Below are 26,043 nucleotides of genomic sequence, written 5' to 3' on the forward strand. Positions count from 1 at the left end.
CCGTAAAATTTCCTATAAGCTTAATGCATTAGTTTTGGCTGCAAAATTTTTAGGCTTGTTTTGTGGAGTGATTTTTGAAATTTTTGGCTAAAAAATACAAATTTTTCTCCCTAAAACGCCCTGCCATGCCCAAACACAAGCTTTTATGGACTATGTCTGTACAGGAATTTGTTCAGGGGACATTAAACTATAACTTGAAGCCCAAGGCGACCAAATTTGAATGACTTTAGTATGATTGTTACACGCATTTCTGAAAAATACTCGAAAAATGCACTTTTTTCATTCAAGCTCCACGCGCGAGTTGTAAACAATTTTTGGGATTTTTTTGTTGTATGAAAACATTGTTCCTAACATCCTAATCTATCATTCTAGGGGTGAGCACCGAAGATTTGACAACTTTTCATTTTTTTTTGGGACGGCCTAGTCTTCATCCAAACAATAAAAATATTAAAATTAATCGATGTCTGAAAAGCCAGAGAATTTCATGGCGTGGCCGGAACAAAACATTATTAACCGAGATACCTCATTGGAGATTTTTTCGTAGAAAATTGTGTTTTACCGACCTGAATCTGATTCTATAAATATAAAAATATTCTACCGGTGAAAATTGCGTTTTTTTTTTTCATTTTAAGGTTTATGATTATTGGTACGGATTTTTAATTGATGTAGCCTTATAGGTGGATTGATGTTTAAAAAATATTTTTATGGCAAATGTTTAGATAAATCTCCCACCTTTAAAATGCTTTTAAGGGTTGGTAAATCCGTTTTGATTGTCAAATGATGCTCCACTTTAAAGGCAACCATATTTTGGCTGAAGTTCGCAAAAAAGACGGATGTCTTTAAAATGTAATATCTTTCAACAATCAAACCTGATTTACAAACCCTAAAAAGCGTATCCAAGGTAAGAGATTTCTTCACAAATTTGGGATACATTGCGTACCAAAAATCAGAAACCTTAAAATGTTCAAAAACGCTATTTTGACCTATAGAATATTTTCATATTTAAAGATTCTAATTCAGGTCGGTGATACACAACTTTCTACGTCAAAATCTCCGATGGGTTATCTCGGTTTATAATATTATGCTCCAGCCACTCTTGTTTTATTTATATTTATTGTGGGTATGGAAAAAACAGGCCTGAAAGGATTAAAAGGATTTGCTTTGCAATGCTTGGCAAACTATTTGTCAAATTTTTTCAAAGTCTAAAAAAATAAAGAGAATTTCGCGTGCAAATAATGGCGCTTCAGAGAATACCGTATATTGCAGAAAAAAATAAAACAGATTTATTCGAAAGTATTTTTTTACCTCGACGAAAACGGACAGTACTTTTAAAAAGATTGGTTGGAGTGTGCACTTTACCAAAATTATTTATCGAATACAATTTCAATTCATCATAAAATGACAAGAAGAATTTTTAATATTTTCCATAAATCACTATTTAAAACATGGTCAATCAAGAATGTGTTCTTCATTCGCTAAAGGGCAGACAAAAGATGTAAAAAAAAGTCAAATCAATAGGTGTAATATTTAGTCACATTCGATTTTTGTGTGAGAAAAAAAAAATATTTTGAGTACAATCGTTTTTTTATAAATACTAAAACATTAAAAGCCATAGGAAAAAGTAAACTCACCATCCCTGCCCGAACAGCTGCACACATGCACTGTAGTAGCGCACGCAATCCGGAGAAGGACGTCCGGTCGACCAACCGCGTCCGTCCGGCCGGCCATTCGCCGTGGTGTGCTGAAACATCTCGCAGCGTGGACTTATCTTGTATCCGTCCACGTTCCCGCTCCCTCGATTCCGGACAGTGAAAACTGATTTTGCCGCGCTGATGCCGTGGCCATTTTCCGTCCGAGTTTTATAGTGTTGTACGAAATTCAGGGTGAAATTTCCCCTACTAGAAAAAAAAACTCGTGTTGGGAGAATCCAGTTGGGGATTTAGTACCAGAATTTATATGAGAAAGGATAACATTGATTCGACTTTTTTTTTGTTTGGATTCCCTCAAATTGAAGCTTTTGCGTTGAAAAGTTTTCGAAGAGGAGTACCACACCACTCCCCTTTGCTAGTGTTTCCATTAGCAATGACGAGGGCCAGTTTTATGGAACTGTTCCGTCATCTCGTGGCCAGGCCAGTCCAGCTCGACATAGAAAGTGCTTCCGGATTTTGGGGAAAAACTAATTCAAATCCCACCAACCACCGTTGATTAAAATCTCCACTCTGGACATCAGTCCGGAGTCCGGAGAGCAGTGCAGATTCAACCTTCAAATTGAATTCTCGTCCGTCGATTTGGACTCAAATCTGTTCGAGTTGGCATTAGTTGGATTCCGATTCGGAGCATCGGTAAATCAATTTTGATTAGTTTGTAAATACACAATCAAAGTTAAACTACACGAGAAGGAGAAGGTTCAGGTTTTTGGATACGGGTTCCATACACTAGGGTGATATAGAATTCACCTTCAAGTATATCTATCGACTCAGAAATATGGCAATAACATGCCATAGTTTCGACATTTACATGGAAAAAGTGTTTTAAAATGCATTTTACACTCGTTCAATTGTTTTTCAATCATAAGTTTTCAAAAAATGTAAAATTTGACGATTTTTTTGCAGAAAAAACCTTTTTGAAATAAAAGACATCGAAAATTTTCAAAAATTCAAAAGATTTTTAAATCAACCCAAAAATGCTAAATTTCAACTGATTGCACTAAAAATTTCCGTTGATTTTTTTTAAGTTTAAAAAAATCACCTCTGATTTTTCGAGTAATTTTTGAAGGAAAAAAAACTTTGAATAAAATTTGTACCAGCCTGAATGTATATTAAAAAAACATTCGCAACGACCTTGCTTGATAACGATGATATAAAAAAAAGTTCTTTTTCGGTTTCAAATTTGGTTACGCATCTACAAATTATTTTTTAAAGTTTGTTTGAAAACATTTTCGTTTTTTACAAAAATCATTAGTTTTAACTATTTGTGATGAAATGCCCAAATAAAAATTCGTATTTTTTCCATGTACCTTACATAAGGAACGTATAGACAGTGTTTCATCCGAATAAAAAATAAATAAATCTACAACTGAAATTAAACAGATAAAACAAACAAACATGTGGAAAAATTGCGATTTCTACGCTGATAATAATTTCAGCTTCTGAATATAAATCGATTCTAACTGAGGACTTGAACGATATTTTTTTTTTTCAAAATTAAAGGAATGGTTTAAAATACGGTGTATAAAGATATTTTATAATATATGGTTTGATTTGAATATTGTATAATTTTTAAATGAGTCCAAATAAATTGAATATGTAGGAAACAACGAAGTACAGACATGCCTCGGTTTTGCACGTCTCGGTTTTGATTCGTTCATGCCTCGGTCCAGTGCTTAACTGAAGCACAGGAGCAATTCTCTACCAAAACCGGAAATGGATTTTATTTGTATTTTTTGATTTGGCTCAAACTTTGTGGGAGCCTTCCCTATGACCAAATAAACTATTTTGTGTGATTGGTTCATCCATACAAGTCCCCATACAATTTTGGCTGCTGTCCATACAGAAATGGTATGTAAATATTCAAACAGCTGTAACTTTTGAGTGAATTTTCTGATCAATTTGGTGTCTTCGGCAAAGTTGTAGGTATTGTTGAGGACTTTTGAGAAAAAAATAGGTCCGTTTTCAAGATATAGCCACCGAAAGTTTGATTTTAGCGAGTGACCATTTCTAAAAAAGAGAAAAAAGAAACACGAAAATTGAAGTTTTCTTAAGCTAAGAACAAGATTGTCCGTTCGACGCAGTGGTGAACGCAGAACGCTGTGCCAGTTCGATATTTCCATCAACTGTCAGTCGAACAATCTACATGGGTTGCTTTGTTGAATGGTCGATGACTGACAGGCTATGATGACAGGCGCAGAATTTTGCGTTTGCGTCAAGGCCTGACGGACAATCTTGTTCTTACCTTTAATCTCACCAAAATAACCCACCATTTTCTAATGACCATATCTCAGCAAATAATGGTCCGATTTTCAATGTTAAAACATGAAACATTCGTGAAATTTTCCGATCTTTTCGAAAAAAATATTTTGATTTTTTTTAAATCAAGACTAGCATTTTAAATGGGAGTAATATTCAATGCTTGGCCCTTGTTTTTACATTGATAATCGGACCATTAGTTGCTGAGATATCGTCATTAGAAAATGGTGGGTTATTTTGGTGAGATTAAGAAAACTTAAATTTTCGTGTTTCTTTTTCTTAAAGCGGCTCTATCTCAGCAACCCGAGGTCCAATCTTCAATGTCTCTTAGACAATTTTATAGCAAATTTTCTGCACCTCTCAAAAAAAAATTGGAACGGTCACTTATGGTCACTATTTTTAAAAATTGAAAAACTGCAAATATTTCGCTAAAATCAAACTTTTGGTGGCTATAACTTGAAAACGGAGCCCTATATCAAAAAATCTGTAAAGTACTTTTCGATTGCTAATTCAATTTTGCATTAAAAATGTCAAACTTGTTTTTGCATAAAACTTCGTTTTTTTCCAAAAACCACTGTTTTTTTCAAAAATTCATAACTCGGTGGCAAATTTTTTAACCATGATTCTCTATGGCTCAAAACTTACGGATTTTTGTCCCCTAAAACATATCAAAAAATCTCGAAAATAAAAAAAATACGTACTTGAGTTTTAGTGAAAAAAAGTTGATAAAAAAAATCTGCATTTTTTTTTTCCGTGTACCTATTGTTTCTCAAAAGTCCTCAACAACACCTACAACTTTGCCGAAGACACCAAATTGATCAGAAAATTCACTCAAAAGTTACAGCTGTTTGAATATTTACATACCATTTTTGTATGGACAGCAGCCAAAATTGTATGGAGACTTGTATGGGTGAACCAATGACGCAAAATAGCTTATTTGGTCATAAGGAAGGCCCAACAAAGTTTAAGTCAAATAAAAAAATACAAAAAATAAAAATGGTCGAAATCGGCCGATTTCGTAGATATTTGCTCACACTTAATCGTATGAAAAATCATGCAAAATTCAAAAAAAATATAGTGTTTTGGAATCGGAATGATGTCAGCTATCCATTAAAAGTATAATTTTCACAAAATACGTATTTTTCCTGAATTTTGTAAATGCAATGTTTTTTGAAAAAAAAAACTCAAAATTATTGTTATTGCAATATGGGTATCAAATGATTGGAATTTTTTCATACATTTCGAATGTAAAATAATATTTTTTAAAGCACTCGAAATTTTCACAAAACAACGTATTTTCGAAAAAAAAATACTCAGAATTTCAGTTTTTACAATAGGGGTATCAAATGATCTGGATTTTTTGATAAATTTCGAATGTAATAACAACATATTTTGAAAATTTTCAAAATTTTCAGAAAACAACGTGTATTTAAAAAACTCAAAATTTCAGTTTTTACAATATGGGTATCAGGATCAGGATTTTTTCATACATTTCGAATGTAATAACAACTTTTTTTTGAAAATATTCCAAATTTTCACAAGCTACGTATTTTCGAAAAAATACTCAAAATTTCCGTTTTTACAAAATATTGATGGCAACAATTTTCGATGTAAAATCGAATTTGCAATCAAAAAGTACTTTGGTGAAATTTTGATAACGTGCACCGTTTTCAAGTTATAGCCCATGTTTGCCCAATTCTGAAAAAAATATTGTTACAGCTGAGAAAAATTTCTATTTCTTTCTTTTTATAACTTTGTAAATACGACCCTTAGTTGCTGAGATTTTGCCATGCAATGGTTTAAAAACAGGACAATTGACCTTTTCTCACCCAAACAACCCACTATTTTCTAATGCCTATATCTCAGCAACTAATGGTCTGATTTTCAATGTTAAATGTCTGTGATAAGATACAACAGCATTTTTTATTTCTTTACATTTCTTCTTTGCAGGTGTGTCAAAAATATAGCTGACAAAAACGAAAACTCAAAAAAGTTTATCGAAAATAATAGAAAAATCCGTGAAATTGTTCTGAATAATACCACCATTTTTTTAATTCTTGGATGATGTCCCTGAAATTTAACCAAGAGGGGAATGGATCAATTAAGGTTGAGAACCACTGTTTTAAGAAACTTGCTTTATCAAAGTTTTAGTCAAGATCTGGATAAGACGATTATCGAAAAATCCGACAGTGTACCCCTCAAATTTGTATGAAGAGTTGTATGGACGAAAAGATGATGAAAAATGGCTCCTTTTGGCATACCAAACAAAAATGCAAAATTAGGAGATTAAAATGATTCAAGAACCCGGAATGCTATGCAATGCTAAGCTAGTTGAAACATTCAAATGTTAATTTTAGGAAGTGACTTCATTACCAAATTGATTCAAAACTTCGTCTTTGACAATTTCCAAGAATTCCAGCACATGATTTACTGCCAATTCAAATCAACTCACCATTCAATTGATTACACAAAAGCATCCAATTGTGAATCAACAACAGCCGAGGTACACAACCATCTTCTTTCAAGTACCGGGCTGATAATGGATTGCGATGCGTCTGTTACGATAAGATAAACTGTGTAACCACAAACACACACACACATTTACATCACACAGAAATTCTGCTGATAAATGAGTGAAAATTCCTTGGCGGTATGTGCAACGACGACTCCACTCCGTCAGTCATTCAGTGTTCTTCCACTCTTCAACCTGCGGTATTGAGCAAAGTTGTACCAACAAATCATTCAACTCATTAGAGTTTGGTTAAGGTCGGCTGCTGTGCCTGGCTGTACTTGGCTCAGGTGAGTTTACCTTGGTTGGTTTTGTGTGATGCTCTTAGTTAGAATGAAGAGAGAGAGAGAGTGGTGATTAAGACTACACAACGCTCTACATGTGGATAAAAGGCACACAACAAACTCTGCTGCTGCTGCTGCTGCTATCGGAGCTTATCAGACCGTTCGATTACAGTTGATTGTGTGGCCTGTGGCACACACACGTACATCCCAACAAACACAGATGCCGTTACGCCGTTCGATGAATGAAGTGAAGCGTTTTGTGTGCGTTTTCTCCTCAGTAAACTGGGTCTAGATCTGGGTCTGTGTGTGCTAATATTAGTTATACCACAATCCAGGAACTGCAGGAGAAGCTTGTTAAACGTCCGTCGTCTTCCTATAGTTCTCGAGTCGAGTTCAGGACGTTCTGTGAAGGCAGAGCGCTCTGTGTCGGGTGTAGCTAACGAACCGAGAAAAGCGGCTTTTCCTTCAGTTGATACAACAAAAGGACACACACCGTCAGAGTCTGGAAGTCTGCGGAACGCTTCGCAGCGGCGATGGATGTGTCCAAGTGGTGTACGATGTGTGTGGTTTAGTGCAAACAGAAAGCAAAACTGACTGGGACTAAAGTGAGTAATATGGTTAAGCAGCGCTATGCAGAGTTCTAGCACAGAGGCGTTTCGTGGACCTAGAGTCTAGGTCCTAGACCCTGTGAGAAAGCATAGCCGAATTCGGTGCAATTTCCGGACATGAATGTGTGCCATTACTGAACGGAGCTTTGAAGTTTGACAATCTGGATTTGCTTCAGTAAGACGATGCTTTGAAAGTGTAACGACCAGTTTATGTTTAGTGGAAATCGATGGGAACAGCAATTTTTACCATATTGCGAGAAAATGACAAAAGTGGTTGTATTGTAGATCAGTGATTCACAAAGAGGTTTAGAATTGGATGGTGGACGCGAAGCTCCTTGGAATAAAAAAAAACTGTCTAAAGCAGGGGTGCCCAACTAGAGCGTCCAATTTTTCGATTTTTTCCGGGAATTCTCGGGTTTTCTCGAAAAAAATATTTCCTGTTGCTCGGGAAATTTGTAAACTTTCCGGAAATTCCCGAAATTTAATTCAATTTACTGTTCATATTGAACAACGACATTTTTGTTATCAAACTCTTATACAAAAATGGATTTTTCAAGAAGATTCAATAATACTTTCTGTTATTTTAACAGTATTTGTTATTGAAATGGCATGAATTTTGTTATTACCGTCTGAAAATTTCATGTTAAGATTTATTTCAGATAACATTGAAGCTTTCACACCTGGAAATAGATCTTGCTTATTTGTTAGACAGCAATACAGTACTGTCAGTGGGAAGACTATGAGTCAAAAAATGATACACCTGCCGCAAAAACAATTTTAAAAACTAACTTAACCCACCTATGTGGTTGGAGCCTTCCTCACAACAATGGCTGTACACAAGTTTCATCTATTTTTTAGATCCGGCTTCCAAAAAGTACATCGATATCACTTAAGTGGCCATATCTCGAGACAGGGTTGTCAGATCTTCAATGTTTTGGGCTCGTTGGAAAGGTTTTTTGATAACCTAACCAACGTCGGGTCGAATGATGGATCCGGACATAGTTTACATACATTTAAGTGAGATCCGGCTTCAAAAAAGTACATCGATATCACTTAAGATGCCATATCTCGAGACAGGGTTGCCAGATCTTCAATGTTTTGCACTTGTTGGAAAGGTCTTTTGATAACCTAACCAACGTTGGGTCGGATAGTGGAGCCGGACATAGTTTACATACATTTAAGTGAGATCCGGCTACAAAAAAAGTACATCAATATCACTTAAGGGGCCATATCTCGAGACAGGGTTGCCAGATCTTCAATGTTTTAGACTCGTTGGAAAGGTCTTTTGACAATCTAACCAACGATGGGTCGGATGATGGACCCGGACATAGTTTACATACATTTAAGTGAGATCCGGCTTCAGAAAAGTATATCAATATCACTTAAGTGGCCATATCTCGAGACAGGGTTGCCAGATCTTCAATGTTTTGGACTCGTTGGAAAGGTATTTTGATAACCTAACCAACGATGGGTCGGATAATGGACCCGGACATAGTTTACATACATTTAAGTGAGATCCAAATATATGTGAAAACACATTTTTATACATAACTTATGAACTACTTATCGGAACTTCAATCTGTATAAAACTCGATCTATGGGACCCTAAACCAAGTCGAATGCAACAAGTTCGGGTCAAATCGGTTCAGCTAGTGCCGAGAAACATGAGCTAGTTTGTTGGTCACATACATACATACACACACACATACACACACACATACACACAGACATTTGTTCAGTTTTAGATTCTGAGTCGATATGTATACATGAAGGTGGGTCTACGACGTTTTTATACGAAGTTCATTTTTAGAGCAGGATTATAGCCTTACCTCAGTGAGGAAGGCAAAACATCGAAATTTTTATAACGGAGAACTGTTCTCAGATAGTTTACCAACATTCAAAAAGTGCATTAATAACACATAAGAGCTTATAACTTTGGATAGGATTGTCAGATCTTCAATTTTCTGTACTCGTTTTAAAGGAATTTTCAATATCTTTCTGAAAATATATAGCCTAAATCGTTTTATTTTTTTCAGAATACCTTTTGAACAACTTAACTCGTAGACTTTAAATAAAGATTTATGAGAATGAGAATGAGCATGAGCATGAGAGACCACCCATGGTTGTCCTTCTCCGTTGCTGAACAGAACCGTAATATCCTTTCAGCACTACTAATCATAGGCTCCGACGATCTAGTGGTGTTTCCCTTATCAACAACATGTATGAATGCGCTGAAAAGATAAAACACCATGATTGCCAAAACTAGATCAGTTGCGAATAGGTAACAGTCATTGGCCACCAACGGCGCCCGCCATGTCAGTTTGTAGATTTTTTTTCAGAATGCCTTTTGAACTATTTAACTTGTAGACTTTAAATAAAGATTTATGAGAATGAGAATGAGACAAAAATAGAGCGTCCAATTTCCCAGGATTACAAAATTCCCGGGAAACGGGAAATTTTCAACAAATTTCCCGGGAAATCCCGGGAATTCCAGGGAAATTTGAAATTTAACGAAAATTATTCTTATCCTGTTTCTGATTAATCTTTTGCAACGAAATTGTATAGAACAGCAACTTTAATGGTCAAAATGAGTGTGATGATCAATTAATGGCTTGACTGCTTGTAAAAAATCATACAACTTTGAGAAAATATAAGAAATTTCTTATTTTTGAATCTTTCAAATCGTCTCAAATGGAAGAAAATATTGTTATTATTTTTGTTAAGAAGAATTTTTGAAAAACAAAGTGTTTTGATAGTGAAAATCTATGCTCCACAACTATAAAATTGCTTTTAAATTTGTCTCAGTGACCATAAAGTTAAAATAGAAAAACCAAAAAAATGCAACTTGTGATAAATAAATAACCATTGAATTTACCTTAAAAATCTAATTTCTAGCGCTTTTTAACTTGAAACACTATTTCTTAACTTGCAAATTTGATACGAAGCTGTTTTTAATGGTTTTTCATGGTTTTTTGACATGATTTTAGTTATATGGTTTTCAGCCTTATAAATCAATAAGATTAAAATAACTTTGAGTATTTATTTTGGTAGATCACGTGCTTCATACATTTATAACTTCATTATGTAATTTCTCGAATACTTAGAGACAAATTCTTCTCACACAAACCTTTTCAAAAATTTGATTATATCAGTTCAATTTCCATCCAACATGTTCAAGGTAAAAAAAAGTCAAAAAAATCTCAATGTTGATCTTGGCTGGAAGATGTAAATATCTTATTTTCAAATGATATTACAAAAAAAAACATTAAAAAAGGTTGTCATAAATAAAATAGTTTATATTCATTCCACAACAGCATGAGTTTTGTTGTCCAACATATAAGCAAATTAATATTCCTAGTGGTGAATGCTTCAGAAATAAATATAATCTAAATTAAACCTTGACATGAAATATACAGACAAGCTGATTAGTTCAATATGAACAGTAGATGGAAATAAATAAAATCAAATCAGGTTCTCCAATTTTTATTTTTTGTATAATTTCAAAACATTGCTGCCAACAATGTAGGAAAATGTATACTTCTGCTTGTATTTCGGGAATTCCCGGGAAATTTACAAATTTCCCGGGAAACGGGAAATATTTTTTTCCGGGAAATCCCGGGAATTCCCGGGAAATTTTTTCCCGGGACGGAAAATTGGACGCTCTAGACAAAAACGATAAAAATCCGTTCATCCAGACCGGAAGAAATCTAGGGACCTACATAGGGAAATAAAATGTTCTGGGAGAAATTTTAAACAATCAAAGTCATTCAAATTTAAGATTGAAAAACTTGTTGTGTTTTTTGGTGCTGGCACGTTTCTTGTACCGAACTAGCACAAACTTAACCAAAACTATCATTTTAATAAAAAACAACAGTTTTACAATGTTTGTGAATGTTATTAAACTAATTTATCTGCCTAAAACTGTTTTAAATTGATTCTGATCTTGTTCTTGCGTGGTCTTGCTGTTCGATTGGAACCCCGATTTGGCAGTTCGATTGGAACCCTGAGAGTCACATTTCGCCTCTCCATATAGGCTCTCTAAGAAAATCGAGTGACAATTTTTTGTCCACATACCTACCCATATCAACACAGACATTTGCTCAGAATTTGAATCTGAGTCGATATGTATACGTAAAGGTGGCATTAGGATTAACTTCCTAGGAAGTTTATTTTTTATAGCTTTTCCTCAGTCAGGCGAGGAGGGCTAAAACGATAATTGTGGGCTAAAAAATAACAAAAAAAAACTTAAACCGAATTTTTATTAATCCGGTTATTTTTTGAAGAAAAAAATAAAATAATACAAATAATCTAAAGAAATGAGGATGCAGAATTGCCAACAATAAAGCTGAAAAAAATTAGAATATTGCTAGAAAAAAAGTGTTACCAATAATTTTCAAAGTTTGAAAATATCAGCTAAAACACAAATAGGGTATTTGTCCCTATTTTGGGCCTACTAAGCCGAGCGCACTTTTAATTTGATGTATTCTCAGAGGCTGCTATAGGCAGCCTTGCTTGTATTCCATGAACAGGTTGGTTTTTTAATGCTAATGCTCTTACTTCAACACATTTTTGCCGAAAATACCTTATATTTCTGTATAAGCCCGAGAGAAGCTAAAACATTTTTTGTCCCTATTTTGGGGATATTGCTTCTAGCATACGACCTTCTTTGTGTATATTTTCGGCCTACCTTCTGATTGGTTGAAATCTCGAAGCACGTGGCGAACTTTTTTTGACGTACGGTTCAGCCCCAGCTCGTACAGTACAGCCGCACAAATTCGGTCGACAAACATGCTCAATCATAGTGATGGTTTAAGACACAAATCAACATTAGTTTTAAACATAATTAAACATTTGTTGCATAGCCAAACAACAAGCCCGTATTCTGCAAGAAAGACTGTACTTGTGACTGACTTGTGAAAAGTGTACACACACACTGTCGCAATTTGTAGAAGTGTCAAATGGGCTGAATATAGAGCCATTCTCTCCGAAATGGACGAAGTTACTTTAACCAGTTATTTTATTGATTTGGTGGCAGTTTAATGATTGTTTTTGCAACGGGATTGTGCAACCCACAAAAAAAACACATTGCCGGTGGTTGGAGATTCGGGGGACGGCTCTCATTCGTGTGCTGAGCGATGAAAGCCGTGACGCTGAGTGTCAACAAGCGGTAAGCAAAAGTGGTAAAAAATCTTCGACCTAATGGGCAACTAGCGACTTGCCAAGAAAAATGTGAAGAGTGCTATTTTTATTGCTTTATTTCTAATCAAGGAGGTAAATTATTCTTGCCCACCAAAATGAAGATAATGACTGCATGTATCATTCTCAAGTGGCAAATTCCTGCCAGATTTGGTGAAATGCTCAATTTCGTTGAATTAAGTTTGGAAGACCCAAAATAGGTACTAGGCCCAAAATAGGGACAAATACCCTAATTTAACTTCAAACCCATGAAAATCTGTTTAATTCATTAAACAAAGCCTTGGAAAAATGTATTTAAAAAACCCAGTGGTATCGAAACTTGGGGTTGATAAAATTCTATCTTTCATTGTCTTTTTAATTTGAAATCTGTTTGACCCTAGTTTATGAACTCGTCCAAGTTATTAACTGTTGAAAAATAGTTGAAAAATTATCACGACACCTTAGGGAGGCAACCTATGGAATGTTAACATTAACCTTAACATGTTAACATTAAGTTTAGAATGAAACTGCCACTGAATCCGCTTTGTAAATGCCGGCCCCGATACTCTTCAAGGGTGTTCCCTTCAGGAACTGGGAAAGATTTACTTTTTTTTACTTATACATTATGATGCAATAAAAAAATATTTATAAAAACATTATATTGTTTATCTTTGTTGTCAATTTTATATGAAAATATAAATTAAAATTCAAAAAATTTAATACATTTGTCATTTTTGTTATTTGAAAATTGTATAAGAAGTTGATGAATAACTAATTGTATTTCATAAAAAAAAACATGAACAAGAACAAAATTTTATGTGAAACAAATCAATAAGTTTTGAAAAAAAACTGATCGATTTGGGGCCTTCGGTAAAGTTGTAGGTAATGAGCAGCTTTAAAACTTTAAATAACATTAACCTTATTGAAAAAAAACCTTTCGAAAAAAAATATTTTAAAATCACGACACACATTTCAGAAAGGCCAAATAATAGATTTATGCATTTTTCAAATGTATGGCATAAACCTTCTGATTGATTGAAATCTCAAAGCACGTGGCGAACTTTTTTTGACGTACGGTTCAGCCCCAGCTCGTACAGTACAGTCGCACAAATTCGGTCGACAAACATGCTCAATCATAGTGATGTTTTAAGACACAAATCAACATTAGTTTTAAACATAATTAAACATTTGTTGCGTAGCCAAACAACAAGCCCGTATTCTGCAAGAAAGACTGTACTTGTGACTGACTTGTGAAAAGTGTACACACACACTGTCGCAATTTGTAGAAGTGTCAAATGGGCTTAATATAGAGCCATTCTCTCCGAAATGGACGAAGTTACTTTAATCAGTTATATTATTGATTTGATGGCAGTTTAGTGATTGTTTTTGCAACGGGATTGTGCAACCCACAAAAAAACACATTGCCGGTGGTTGGAGATTCGGGGCACGGCTCTTATTCGTGTACTGAGCGATGAAAGCCGTGACGCTGAGTGTCAACAAGCGGTAAGCAAAAGTGGTAAAAAATTTCAACCTAATGGGCAACTAGCGACTTGCCAAGAAAAATGTGAAGAGTGCTATTTTTATTGCTTTATTTCTAATCAAGGAGGTAAATTATTCTTGCCCACCAAAATGAAGATAATGACTGCATGTATCATTCTCAAGTGGCAAATTCCTGCCAGATTTGGTGAAATGCTCAATTTCGTTGAATTAAGTTTGGAAGACCCAAAATAGGTACTAGGCCCAAAATAGGGACAAATACCCTAATTTAACTTCAAACCCATGAAAATCTGTTTAATTCATTAAACAAAGCCTTGGAAAAATGTATTTAAAAAACCCAGTGGTATCGAAACTTGGGGTTGATAAAATTCTATCTTTCATTGTCTTTTTAATTTGAAATCTGTTTGACCCTAGTTTATGAACTCGTCCAAGTTATTAACTGTTGAAAAATAGTTGAAAAATTATCACGACACCTTAGGGAGGCAACCTATGGAATGTTAACATTAACCTTAACATGTTAACATTAAGTTTAGAATGAAACTGCCACTGAATCCGCTTTGTAAATGCCGGCCCCGATACTCTTCAAGGGTGTTCCCTTCAGGAACTGGGAAAGATTTACTTTTTTTTACTTATACATTATGATGCAATAAAAAAAATATTTATAAAAACATTATATTGTTTATCTTTGTTGTCAATTTTATATGAAAATATAAATTAAAATTCAAAAAATTTAATACATTTGTCATTTTTGTTATTTGAAAATTGTATAAGAAGTTGATGAATAACTAATTGTATTTCATAAAAAAAAACATGAACAAGAACAAAATTTTATGTGAAATAAATCAATAAGTTTTGAAAAAAAAACTGATCGATTTGGGGCCTTCGGTAAAGTTGTAGGTAATGAGCAGCTTTAAAACTTTAAATAACATTAACCTTATTGAAAAAAAACCTTTCGAAAAAAAATATTTTAAAATCACGACACACATTTCAGAAAGGCCAAATAATAGATTTATGCATTTTTCAAATGTATGGCATAAACCTTCTGATTGATTGAAATCTCAAAGCACGTGGCGAACTTTTTTTGACGTACGGTTCAGCCCCAGCTCGTACAGTACAGTCGCACAAATTCGGTCGACAAACATGCTCAATCATAGTGATGTTTTAAGACACAAATCAACATTAGTTTTAAACATAATTAAACATTTGTTGCGTAGCCAAACAACAAGCCCGTATTCTGCAAGAAAGACTGTACTTGTGAAAAGTGTACACACACACTGTCGCAATTTGTAGAAGTGTCAAATGGGCTTAATATAGAGCCATTCTCTCCGAAATGGACGAAGTTACTTTAACCAGTTATTTTATTGATTTGGTGGCAGTTTAATGATTGTTTTTGCAACGGGATTGTGCAACCCACAAAAAAACACATTGCCGGTGGTTGGAGATTCGGGGCACGGCTCTTATTCGTGTACTGAGCGATGAAAGCCGTGACGCTGAGTGTCAACAAGCGGTAAGCAAAAGTGGTAAAAAATTTCAACCTAATGGGCAACTAGCGACTTGCCAAGAAAAATGTGAAGAGTGCTATTTTTATTGCTTTATTTCTAATCAAGGAGGTAAATTATTCTTGCCCACCAAAATGAAGATAATGACTGCATGTATCATTCTCAAGTGGCAAATTCCTGCCAGATTTGGTGAAATGCTCAATTTCGTTGAATTAAGTTTGGAAGACCCAAAATAGGTACTAGGCCCAAAATAGGGACAAATACCCTAATTTAACTTCAAACCCATGAAAATCTGTTTAATTCATTAAACAAAGCCTTGGAAAAATGTATTTAAAAAACCCAGTGGTATCGAAACTTGGGGTTGATAAAATTCTATCTTTCATTGTCTTTTTAATTTGAAATCTGTTTGACCCTAGTTTATGAACTCGTCCAAGTTATTAACTGTTGAAAAATAGTTGAAAAATTATCACGACACCTTAGGGAGGCAACCTATGGAATGTTAACATTAACCTTAACATGTTAACATTAAGTTTAGAATGAAACTGCCACTGAATCCGCTTTGTAAATGCCGGCCCCGATACTCTTCAAGGGTGTTCCCTTCAGGAACTGGGAAAGATTTACTTTTTTACTTATACATTATGATGCAATAAAAAATATTTATAAAAACATTATATTGTTTATCTTTGTTGTCAATTTTATATGAAAATATAAATTAAAATTCAAAAAATTTAATACATTTGTCATTTTTGTTATTTGAAAATTGTATAAGAAGTTGATGAATAACTAATTGTATTTCATAAAAAAAAACATGAACAAGAACAAAATTTTATGTGAAATAAATCAATAAGTTTTGAAAAAAAAACTGATCGATTTGGGGCCTTCGGTAAAGTTGTAGGTAATGAGCAGCTTTAAAACTTTAAATAACATTAACCTTATTGAAAAAAAACCTTTCGAAAAAAAATATTTTAAAATCACGACACACATTTCAGAAAGGCCAAATAATAGATTTATGCATTTTTCAAATGTATGGCATAAACCGAAAAAGATATCTAAAAGTTGAGAAAATTTCAAACAAGTTCAACTTTATTTTTTCAGAGATGGGCAAAAATGTGTAAATAAGGCCGATGCAAATATTTAAAAAAGTTTTTGTCCCTCGGCCCTAACCGAGGTCAAGGGGGGGGCAAAAAAATAAAAAAATATAAAAATTTAAATAACAAGCCATAATCTTCACATTTAAATGAAAAAAGTGTTTTAAAATGCATTTTACACTAGTTCAGTTGTTTTGCAATCATTAGTTTTCAAAAAATCTAAGATCTGACAAAAACAAAAATTTTATAGAAAAAAAAAGATTTTGCATCGAAAATTTTCAAAAAATCTTAAGATTTTTTAATAAACCCAAACATGCTAAAAATGATTTTAAACGCAGGAGAATGTATTTTAATTTGATTTCAGCTAGTTGCCCTTGAATTTTCATTGAAATTTTGAAGTTTATTGTAAATTTTTTTTTTTTGCCTCCTGATTTTTCGGGCCAATTTTGAGGGGGTGACAAAAACTTTTAAAAATATTTGTACCAGCCTAAGTGTAATTTTTCACATTTTTGTAAAATCACTTTTTTAATTATAAACTTGGTGTAAAACAAAACGCCCGTCATACCCTTTAGCTTCGAGGTTTGAACTTTCTTCCAATAAAACATATCAATAAATAAAAAAAACAACGCAAAGGGGTAAAGCTAATCCAAATCGTTTTTTGTTTTGTGATAAAAAGATTATTCAAAAAAATGCTTTTTTTCCGTGTACTTATTTTTCCGAAAAATCGATTAGAGTATTTCTTCTCAAGATTCAGAACTTTGAATATTTGCAACGCACTTTTCAATAAACAGCCCCTAACCTTGTATGGAGAATTGTGCCGAGAAATCATTTTTTTTTTTCAATGACCAAGGAATCGAAAACAATGTTTCATCAAATGAAAAAACACAATGCAAAAGTCGATTTGCGAAAACGTTGAAAATTGCCGTAACTAATCTTTTGCTCCCTTGTTGCATTAAATACATCTTGAAAATTTTTACCAAATTCATACCAGTTTATTTAAAATTCGCTAGAAATATTACCATATTTTGCTGCACATCTTTAAAAAAAAACAGTTTGATCGGAGCCTATAGCGCTTTTAGCCTCCATGAAACTGAACATAAAACAAAGCTCTCAAGGAGACGCATGGTGCTTTAGTTTTGTTTGGTGTGCCTCAATAACAGATTCATCTGGCAAATTTGTTCTTTTCTTCCCCTTAAATATTTGAATCATCAGGGTCAATGATGGAACAATGTGATTGTAAAATGGTTGTTCATTGTAAATCCTTTTGTCAGAGGTTTAATGATTTTTTTTACTATTTGGTCTAAAACTAGGTCAATAATTAAATAAAATCATACATGCTGAACTAAATCAATTGAACGCACAAGGAGAAATGATTTCGCAAAAAATGAAGAAAAAACATTTGGTCAACCAAGAAAAAAAGTACTATTTATCCAGCTAAGAAACTTAACGTTTGCCAACTTTTCAATAATTTTAAACCATTGCAAAAGGAAAATAGTTAAATTTCCCGTTCTCTTTGCCCTCTTCACCGCAAACAACACCTTCTAAAACCACCGTTTCCCATTATTCTTCTAGCATTACAACCAAAGCCAAAGGACTCCCGGACCCCGGAAAACCACATCGGAACAAACCTCTCGCTTTCTTCGCCTATTTTCCCCTTGGAGACACAACCCACATCAGCAAACTCACAAAGATCCAATCTTGCGCTCCGAAGGGAACGTCATCGACCCGATCTCTCACTGGGTGATTGCGGAGAAATTCAGATAGAAAGAAAGCAAGGAATAAAAAAAACGGACCCAGAAACCATGTCCATGTCGATGTCGAACGACATTTTAAACATCGTCGTGGTCGGGGACGGAACCGTGGGGAAAACGTGTCTCCTGCATGCCTACACGGACGAAACGTTCAGCATTGTGTACCAGCCGACGATGTGAGTAGGATGCACTTTGCTTTCGGGAAGTTTTGGGAGTTACAAATTAAGCTCAATTTAGGAAAAAGCGTACAGCTTCAACAAAATACAAAATTCTTATTCGGTAAAAATGTACAGCAATTGCCGAAATACCCCAATTCAAAAGGGACATTCAATAACCCGGACGATGAGAATGTGTGTGTTGAAATTTGATTGCATTCAATTCATTTGAAATAAGAAGACCAAACGTCGCAAGGAATGAGGTCGATAGATCACTCGGCCAGGACATTTCACATAAGGGCAGGGTGATAACCAACGTACATCAGCTTCATCACATAGATATTGATGGGAAAGATTGTGGTTTTCTACTTTCTACTACTAACACCGATGTGTACCTACTCATTTGGTATCCTGATTCGATGTCAATTGATTTGTTAGAAGAAAGCCTAGTTTTTTAATAATGTTGTGTGCAACAGTTGTTAGTTTTAATTTTCCAAAAATCGATTATTCAACTCAAAACTGTTTAAGGTAGGTTATCCATTAGTGGACCCCTTTCCTATAGTGAACCCTCTGAAGGGTTTTTGATGAAAAATCAATAAAATCACAATTTCAAGCGTGTTGTTGTCTACAAATCTTTTATTTGGCATATTCAGCATCATTCACTGATTGAAACTGCATTTATATTTTATGATTGAATTACCTATCCAATCATTTTTTGACTGATTATTTAATTCCAGCTAGAGGGTGACGAGCGGGAATTCCCGGGTAATCGACCATTTTTGGACCTCTCGATTCCCGCGAAATTTGGTCGAGACTCCCGGGAAATTTTCAACTTTTAAATATCGAAGCAAAATTATATAAACTAATCAGAAAAAAAAAACATTTGAAAAATTCAAAATTGTTTTGAACAATGAATGTTTAATGTTCGATATTCAAGTTGGAATAAACCAATGCTTCTCTAATCTTCTCATTCACAAACTGTAAATTTTGACTTGTCAAAAATTACAAAAACTATTATTGAGAGAAGCCAAAAAAATTTTGGACCCCAAAATTTACCTTAAAAAATATTTAGTAACACCCCAGAAATGAAATAAAATGTTTTATTTTCAAATATTTTTTTATTATTTCTAAGAGTTGAGTTCAATTCCCATATCTCTCTCGAGCATAGCAATCCTCATAATCTAGTTTTTTTGTGAACATACATATGGATTTTCCTGATAACTGTAAATCATATTGCGAAATTCCCAATACCGGGAAATTATATTTTAGTTATCTTTTTACAAAAATCTAATAACAACTGAGCAATTCTCTACGAAATCGGTCTTTTTTCTTCAATTTTACTTTTTGTACTTTTTTAATCCGACTGAAACTTTTTTGGTGCCCTCGGTATGCCCAAAGAAGCCATTTTGCATCATTAGTTTGTACATATAATTTTTCTAACAAATTTCGCAGCTGTCCATACAAAAATGATGTATGAAAATTCAAAAATCTGTATCTTTTGAAGGATTTTTTTGATCGATTTGGTGTCTTGGGCAAAGTTGTAGGTATGGATACGAACTACACTGGAAAAAAATGATACACGGTAAAAAAAAATTGGTGATTTTTTTTATTTAACTTTTTGTCACTAAAATTTTATTTGCAAAAAAAAACACAATTTTTAATTTTTTTTATTGTTTGATATGTTTTAGAGGACATAAAATGCCAACTTTTCAGAAATTTCCAGGTTGTACAAGAAATCATTGACCGAGTTATGAATTTTTTAATCAATACTGATTTTTTCAAAAAATCGAAATATTGGTCGCAAAATTTTTTCAACTTCATTTTTCGATGTAAAATCAAATTTGCAATCAAAAAGTACTTCAGTAAAATTTTGATAAAGGGCACCGTTTTCAAGTTAAATCCATATTTAGGTGACTTTTTTGAAAATAGTCGCAGTTTTTCATTTTTTAAAAATAGTGCCCAAGTTTGCCCACTATTGAAAAAAAATTTTTTGAAAAGCTAAGAAAATTCTCTATATTTTGCTTTTTCGGACTTTGTTGATACGACCCTTAGTTGCTGAGATATTGCCATGCAAAGGTCAAAAAACAGGAAAATTGATGTTTTCTAAATCTCACCCAAATAACCCACCATTTTCTAATGTCGATATCTCAGCAACACGGGTCCCCCACAGACCGTTATTATAAATAAAAAATTTCCACCCAAACCAATGACTGGACATGGTTCCTGGGACCATTCTGCACCTCTGGGCCGAGTTTCAAAATATTTGCCGGCAGAAATTTCGAATACGGTCAGTTTTAGTGTTTCGAGTAGAAATTAAGGGGAAATCACATGTAAAATGCGTCGGAAAAGATCAAAGTTTCAATGTTTTAATTCCAAAACATTACTGGTCATGGTTTTAAATTGTATTAACATGTAGCAGAATGATATAAAAACGATTTACAGCACTGACTTAGCCGGATTAAGCCGAAGTTAAGTGACTTAAGTATATTATTTACAAGTTTACACCTTAATATTAAAAAAAACTCCTACATCAAGGAATTTAAAGGATAAGGATAACTAGATAGCACAAAATAACTTAAAATGGGGTGACTTTGAGCCAAGGGGTGACATTGTACCAAATTATACGATTTTATAATAGCCAGATAGCTTAACACCAAGCTCGATAAGCTTGAATTGCAAAGTATAATCGTTGCAAATATTTTGTTCTTAGATTATGTTGTCCTCTGCCATAAAAAGTTCAATAAGTACGAAACACTAAAAAAATAGATAAAATAGATAAAGCTTTAGTTTCATAAGCCTTACCGTTTGACTCCGACAAGAGTTTTAGGACACAAGTCACATTGAAAACTTACATTACATGTACATACTTGACTATATCGGGTTCGGTGTTAGAGTGTTAAACGTGGTTGCCTCTCACCCCAGTTTGGCTGGTAATGTTGTAGAGCAGCGATTCTCAACGGGGATACCGGGCCTACTTGATTAACATGGCAGGGGGTACCGGCCTAGAAGAAGGTTGAGAATCGCTGTTGTAGAGCGAACAATTTGATTTGATTTGATATTTAACTGTACTATTTTCATGTTTTCATAAGATATGCCAAGCTTGTTAAAAGATTGATTGTGTTTTCACATTGGCCAGAAGTAGGATATGTTTTGAAAAAACGAAGTTGACTTTATAGCTGTCGGCCACCATTGCTAGTACCAACCACTAGTGTCTTCCTTTTATCTACAAGGACTTCGCCGCCCTGGGCTCTTAAGTGTATGAAAGTATGGCACGGAGCGACGGCGCCGAATACCCATATTTACACAAAGAATTTTAGAGCGCCCGCCGCGGATTCGAACCGGCGACCTCTGGATTGTGAGTCCAGTGCGCGGTCCGATTGATCCACACGGGCGGGACCCGGGCGGGATATGTTTTGATGAATACATTATTAGTGAACGTTCTTGATGATCAATAATATGTTTTATTGAATCCTAACTATGAGTGTATCAACATTATTTTATCCAATTACGAAAAGTTATTTTATTTTATTTATTTTTTATTTTATGACGATAACTGCAATGTTGAAAAATAATTGGTTGGTTTGAAATATTAATCCTGTGGGAAGTTGTGCCATTCAACTTTTGCTAAGAGCTAAATGGTAGCTGGAGTTGTCTCCGGATTTCATTCGTAAGTTTGAAATTTGTAAACGATTTAAAACAAAAAAGAACAAGTTTATTCTAATTGCTATGTCACAAGCTTGCCACGTCAAAAGTTTGTTTCCTAATATTTTGATTGTTTTATTTGATTTCAGAAGAAATTGATTCAGAACTGAAAAATGTGAGCATAATTTTCAAATTTGGAGGATTCCAGGAGATTTTAAATTTATTTTAATTAATTAAATTTTAAATCAACAGGCTTTATTCAAACAGAATAAGCAGATTTGCGTAGCAATATCATCAAATTGCTTTGTGGGAACATAAATAGACCAAATTAATCCGTCTACAAATAAATAAATTAACATAAAAATTCAAGCTTATCAAAGCAATCCTAATGCATTTATTGGTACAATGTCACCCCTTGGCTTAAAGTCACCCCATTTTAAGTTATTTTTGTGCTATCTAGTTATCCTTATCCTTTAAATTCCTTGATGTAGGAGTTTTTTTTTAATATTAAGGTGTAAACTTGTAAATAATATACTTAAGTCACTTAACTTCGGCTTAATCCGGCTAAGTCAGTGCTGTAAATCGTTTTTATATCATTCTGCTACATGTTAATACAATTTAAAACCATGACCAGTAATGTTTTGGAATTAAAACATTGAAACTTTGATCTTTTCCGACGCATTTTACATGTGATTTCCCCTTAATTTCTACTCGAAACACTAAAACTGACCGTATTCGAAATTTCTGCCGGCAAATATTTTGAAACTCGGCCCAGAGGTGCAGAATGGTCCCAGGAACCATGTCCAGTCATTGGTTTGGGTGGAAATTTTTTATTTATAATAACGGTCTGTGGGGGACCCGTGAGCAACAATAGGTCCGATTTACAATGTTAAAACATAAAACATTCGTGAAATTTTCCGATCTTTTCGAAAAAAATATTTTCAAAAATTTAAAATCAAGACTAACATTTCAAACGGGCCAAACATTCAATATTACGCCCAAATTTGTATGGAAAATTATATGGACAAACTAATGATGCAAAATGGCTTCTTTGGGCATACCGAAGGCACCAATAAAGTTTCAGCCGGATTAAAAAATACAAAAAAAAAATCGAATGACCGAAATCTCAGAGAATTGCTCTGTTGGCAAAATTGCTCTAAAATGTTCAAGGCAAGTTACCTGCAATGGAACAATACAAAAACATGATGTTTTACAAGAAAAATCTTGATTTTCGTAGTGTGTCTCATTGTTCCCCAGCTGTCTCATTGTTCCTGCCAAGTGCGTCTACAATGAGACAGTTGAATAACTCTGGCTGTAGATGTCGGATCAATCTCATATTTTGGTCAATGTTTGAAAACATTAAAAGAAAGAAAATGCAACAAAAAGCTCATTAAAACATGCTGATGAAAAAATGAGAAAAATTTTTGAAGGTTGAAAACCAAAAGTGTCTCATTGATGACTACCCTACCCTAAACGATGTCCGGATCCATCATCCGACCCATCGTTGGTTAGGTAATCGAAACCCCTTTCCAACGAGTCCACAACATTGAAAATCTGGCAACCCTGTCTCGAGTTATGACAACTTAAGTTAAATCTGTGTACTTATTTTTCTGGATCTAAAAAAATAGCTGAAATATGTGTCCAAACCACTAATATTATCCATTGTTGGTAAAAAATGAGAAAGCATCAACCACATAGGTAAATTAAGTTAGTTTTTTGGTAGTTGTTGGCAATTTTTATATGTCAAAAACTTGTTTTTTTTTTCGAAATATTCAAGTTATTAATTTTCACATCTTGGTTATAACACAGTTATAAAACCTCTAAAAATCCCCTCTCGCCATTCCAGCTACGACAAGGAATCCATCGAGATGGTCCTGGACGGGCGCAAGCACACGATCCAGCTGCACGACACGGCCGGCCAGGAGGACTACGACCGCATCCGGCAGCAGTTTTACAAGCGCGCTCACTGCTTCCTGCTCTGCTACAGCATCAACAACCGGATTTCGTTCGAAAACGTCACCACCAAGTGGGTGCCGGAGATCACGGCCGGACAGCCGGTTCCGATCGTGTTGATCGCGACGAAAATCGACCTGCGACGGGAGGCGGACAACGAAGTGACCACCGAGGAGGGTCAACGGTTGGCGCGGAAGATTAACGCCAACTCGTTCGTGGAGAGTTCGGCGAAAAATAACGTCAACGTTCAGCTGGCCATCGAGGAAGCGGTCCGGGCCTGCTTCCAGGGCATTCCGGAACAGCAGGAGGACGAGTGCTGTACGTTTTGCCCGCTGATGTGAGGAAGGGGTGGTGGGAAGGGCTTTCTTTCTGGCAATTTAATGCAGAGACTTTTAGTTTGACTTAGTAAATTTATTTACAAACAATACTTGTTTAACGCTACCTCACCCGACTGCTTTTTTTAAACTACTAGTTTAGCCGAAGCTACTTTTCTTTTTTTTTTTTTTCTTAGGAAGTACAAACGAACACACTTGTTAATCGATCAAAATCGCGAGGAAAAATCTTAAATAAAGCTGTCGTCTTTTCCACCCGATTCAAGCCGCAAATTGTGAGAAATTCCATGCTAGCATTTAATTGACACATTTTAACAAAAATTGTTGTAAATGTCTATTTTACCTGGTCTTGTGTTGTGATTTTTTTTATTTCAAAATTCAAAATTTCTAGGTAACCGACCCGGATTTGATCCTTTAACCTTTTGCTTATGAATCAAAAGCCGCAACCATTAAGCTGAGATAGTTCAAACCTGAACCTCAACCGAATTTGCTTTTTTCCTAGACTTTCCATTTTTCTTGTCACCCTCTTAAACTCGATTGTCCGAAGTTTTCATTAAAACAAATCAGAACCAAGAAAAAATAACGAATTTCATTTTTGTCTTATGTTAGACTGTTGAGCTGAAATATGACCACAAAAAAAAATAATCTATCTTTTAGTAATTTCTGGTTTTTTTCAGGCTTTTTTTTGGAATACAGAGGAATTTGGTGAATTTTAGATATTTTTGAATTTTTAGGAATTTTGTGAATTTTTGGGTATTTTAGAAATTTTAGGATTTTTGGAAATTTGAGAAATTGCTGGTATTTTAGAAAATTGAAAATTTTTTGAAATTTTTAGTAATTTTAGGAATTTTGAGAATTCCAAGATTGTTGGGAGTTTTTTTTTTGGAATTATATTTTTTTTAGGAATTTTAAGAATTTGAGTTATTTAAATTATTTTAGCAATTTTAGGATTTTTTGAAATTTTGAGGAATTTTTGGGAATTTTATAAATTTTAGGTGTTATATTTTTATAAGAAATTTTGAGGAATTCTAGGTATGTTAGTAATTCTAGGAATGTCATTAATTTTTTGAAATTTAAGGAATTTTGAGAAAGTATCGAAATTTTAAGTTATTTATTGATTTGTCCTTAAAGAAATTTAAGGATTTTTTTTAAAATTTAAGTTATTTTAAAAATTAGAGGAATTTTAAAATTGAATAAATTTGGAGGTATTTTAGAAATGTTAGTAATTTTAGGAATTTTTCAGGAATTTAAAAATTTTGAGGAATTTTAGGAATTTAAGGATATTTTTTGAATTTTAGGATTTTTTTTAATTTTAGGAACTTTGCAGATTTTAAGTATTTTAGAAATTTTATGAATTATAAGAATTTTGGATATTTTTGGGAATGATAGGATTTGTTGAATTTTTAAGTATATTAAAAATTTGAGGAATTTTATTAATTTTAGGTTATTTTATTTTTTTATTTTTGGAATTTTAGGTATTTTAGAAATTATGAGAATTCAAGGAATTATAAAAAAATCTGACAAATTTCGAAGAATTTTAGGAATTTTAATTTTTTTTTGCAATTTTATTTTTTTCGAAATTAAT

The 26,043-nt window shown here is 33.9% G+C and overlaps 1 protein-coding gene across 4 annotated transcripts; it reads left to right on the forward strand.

Moving 5' to 3' along the window:
* The first annotated feature begins 6,609 nt into the window (after window positions 1-6,609).
* On the forward strand, window positions 6,610-24,723 carry LOC6042004 (ras-like GTP-binding protein RhoL). 4 transcript variants are annotated; one of them, XM_038264137.1, is made up of 3 exons: window positions 6,610-6,764; window positions 18,198-18,552; window positions 24,020-24,723. In XM_038264137.1, exons 2-3 carry the CDS (start codon window positions 18,428-18,430, stop codon window positions 24,465-24,467), a joined length of 573 nt encoding a protein of 190 aa, XP_038120065.1. In that variant the 5' UTR covers window positions 6,610-6,764; window positions 18,198-18,427; the 3' UTR covers window positions 24,468-24,723. The 4 variants fall into 4 exon arrangements, with proteins under 4 accessions (XP_038120065.1, XP_038120067.1, XP_038120068.1 ...); XM_038264139.1 differs by lacking the exon at window positions 6,610-6,764 and adding an exon at window positions 7,083-7,363; XM_038264140.1 differs by lacking the exon at window positions 6,610-6,764 and adding an exon at window positions 12,326-12,533.
* The last annotated feature ends 1,320 nt before the right edge of the window (window positions 24,724-26,043 follow it).

This window comes from Culex quinquefasciatus, chromosome 3 (assembly GCF_015732765.1).
Source record: "Culex quinquefasciatus strain JHB chromosome 3, VPISU_Cqui_1.0_pri_paternal, whole genome shotgun sequence".
NCBI classification, from domain to species: Eukaryota; Metazoa; Arthropoda; class Insecta; order Diptera; family Culicidae; genus Culex; species Culex quinquefasciatus.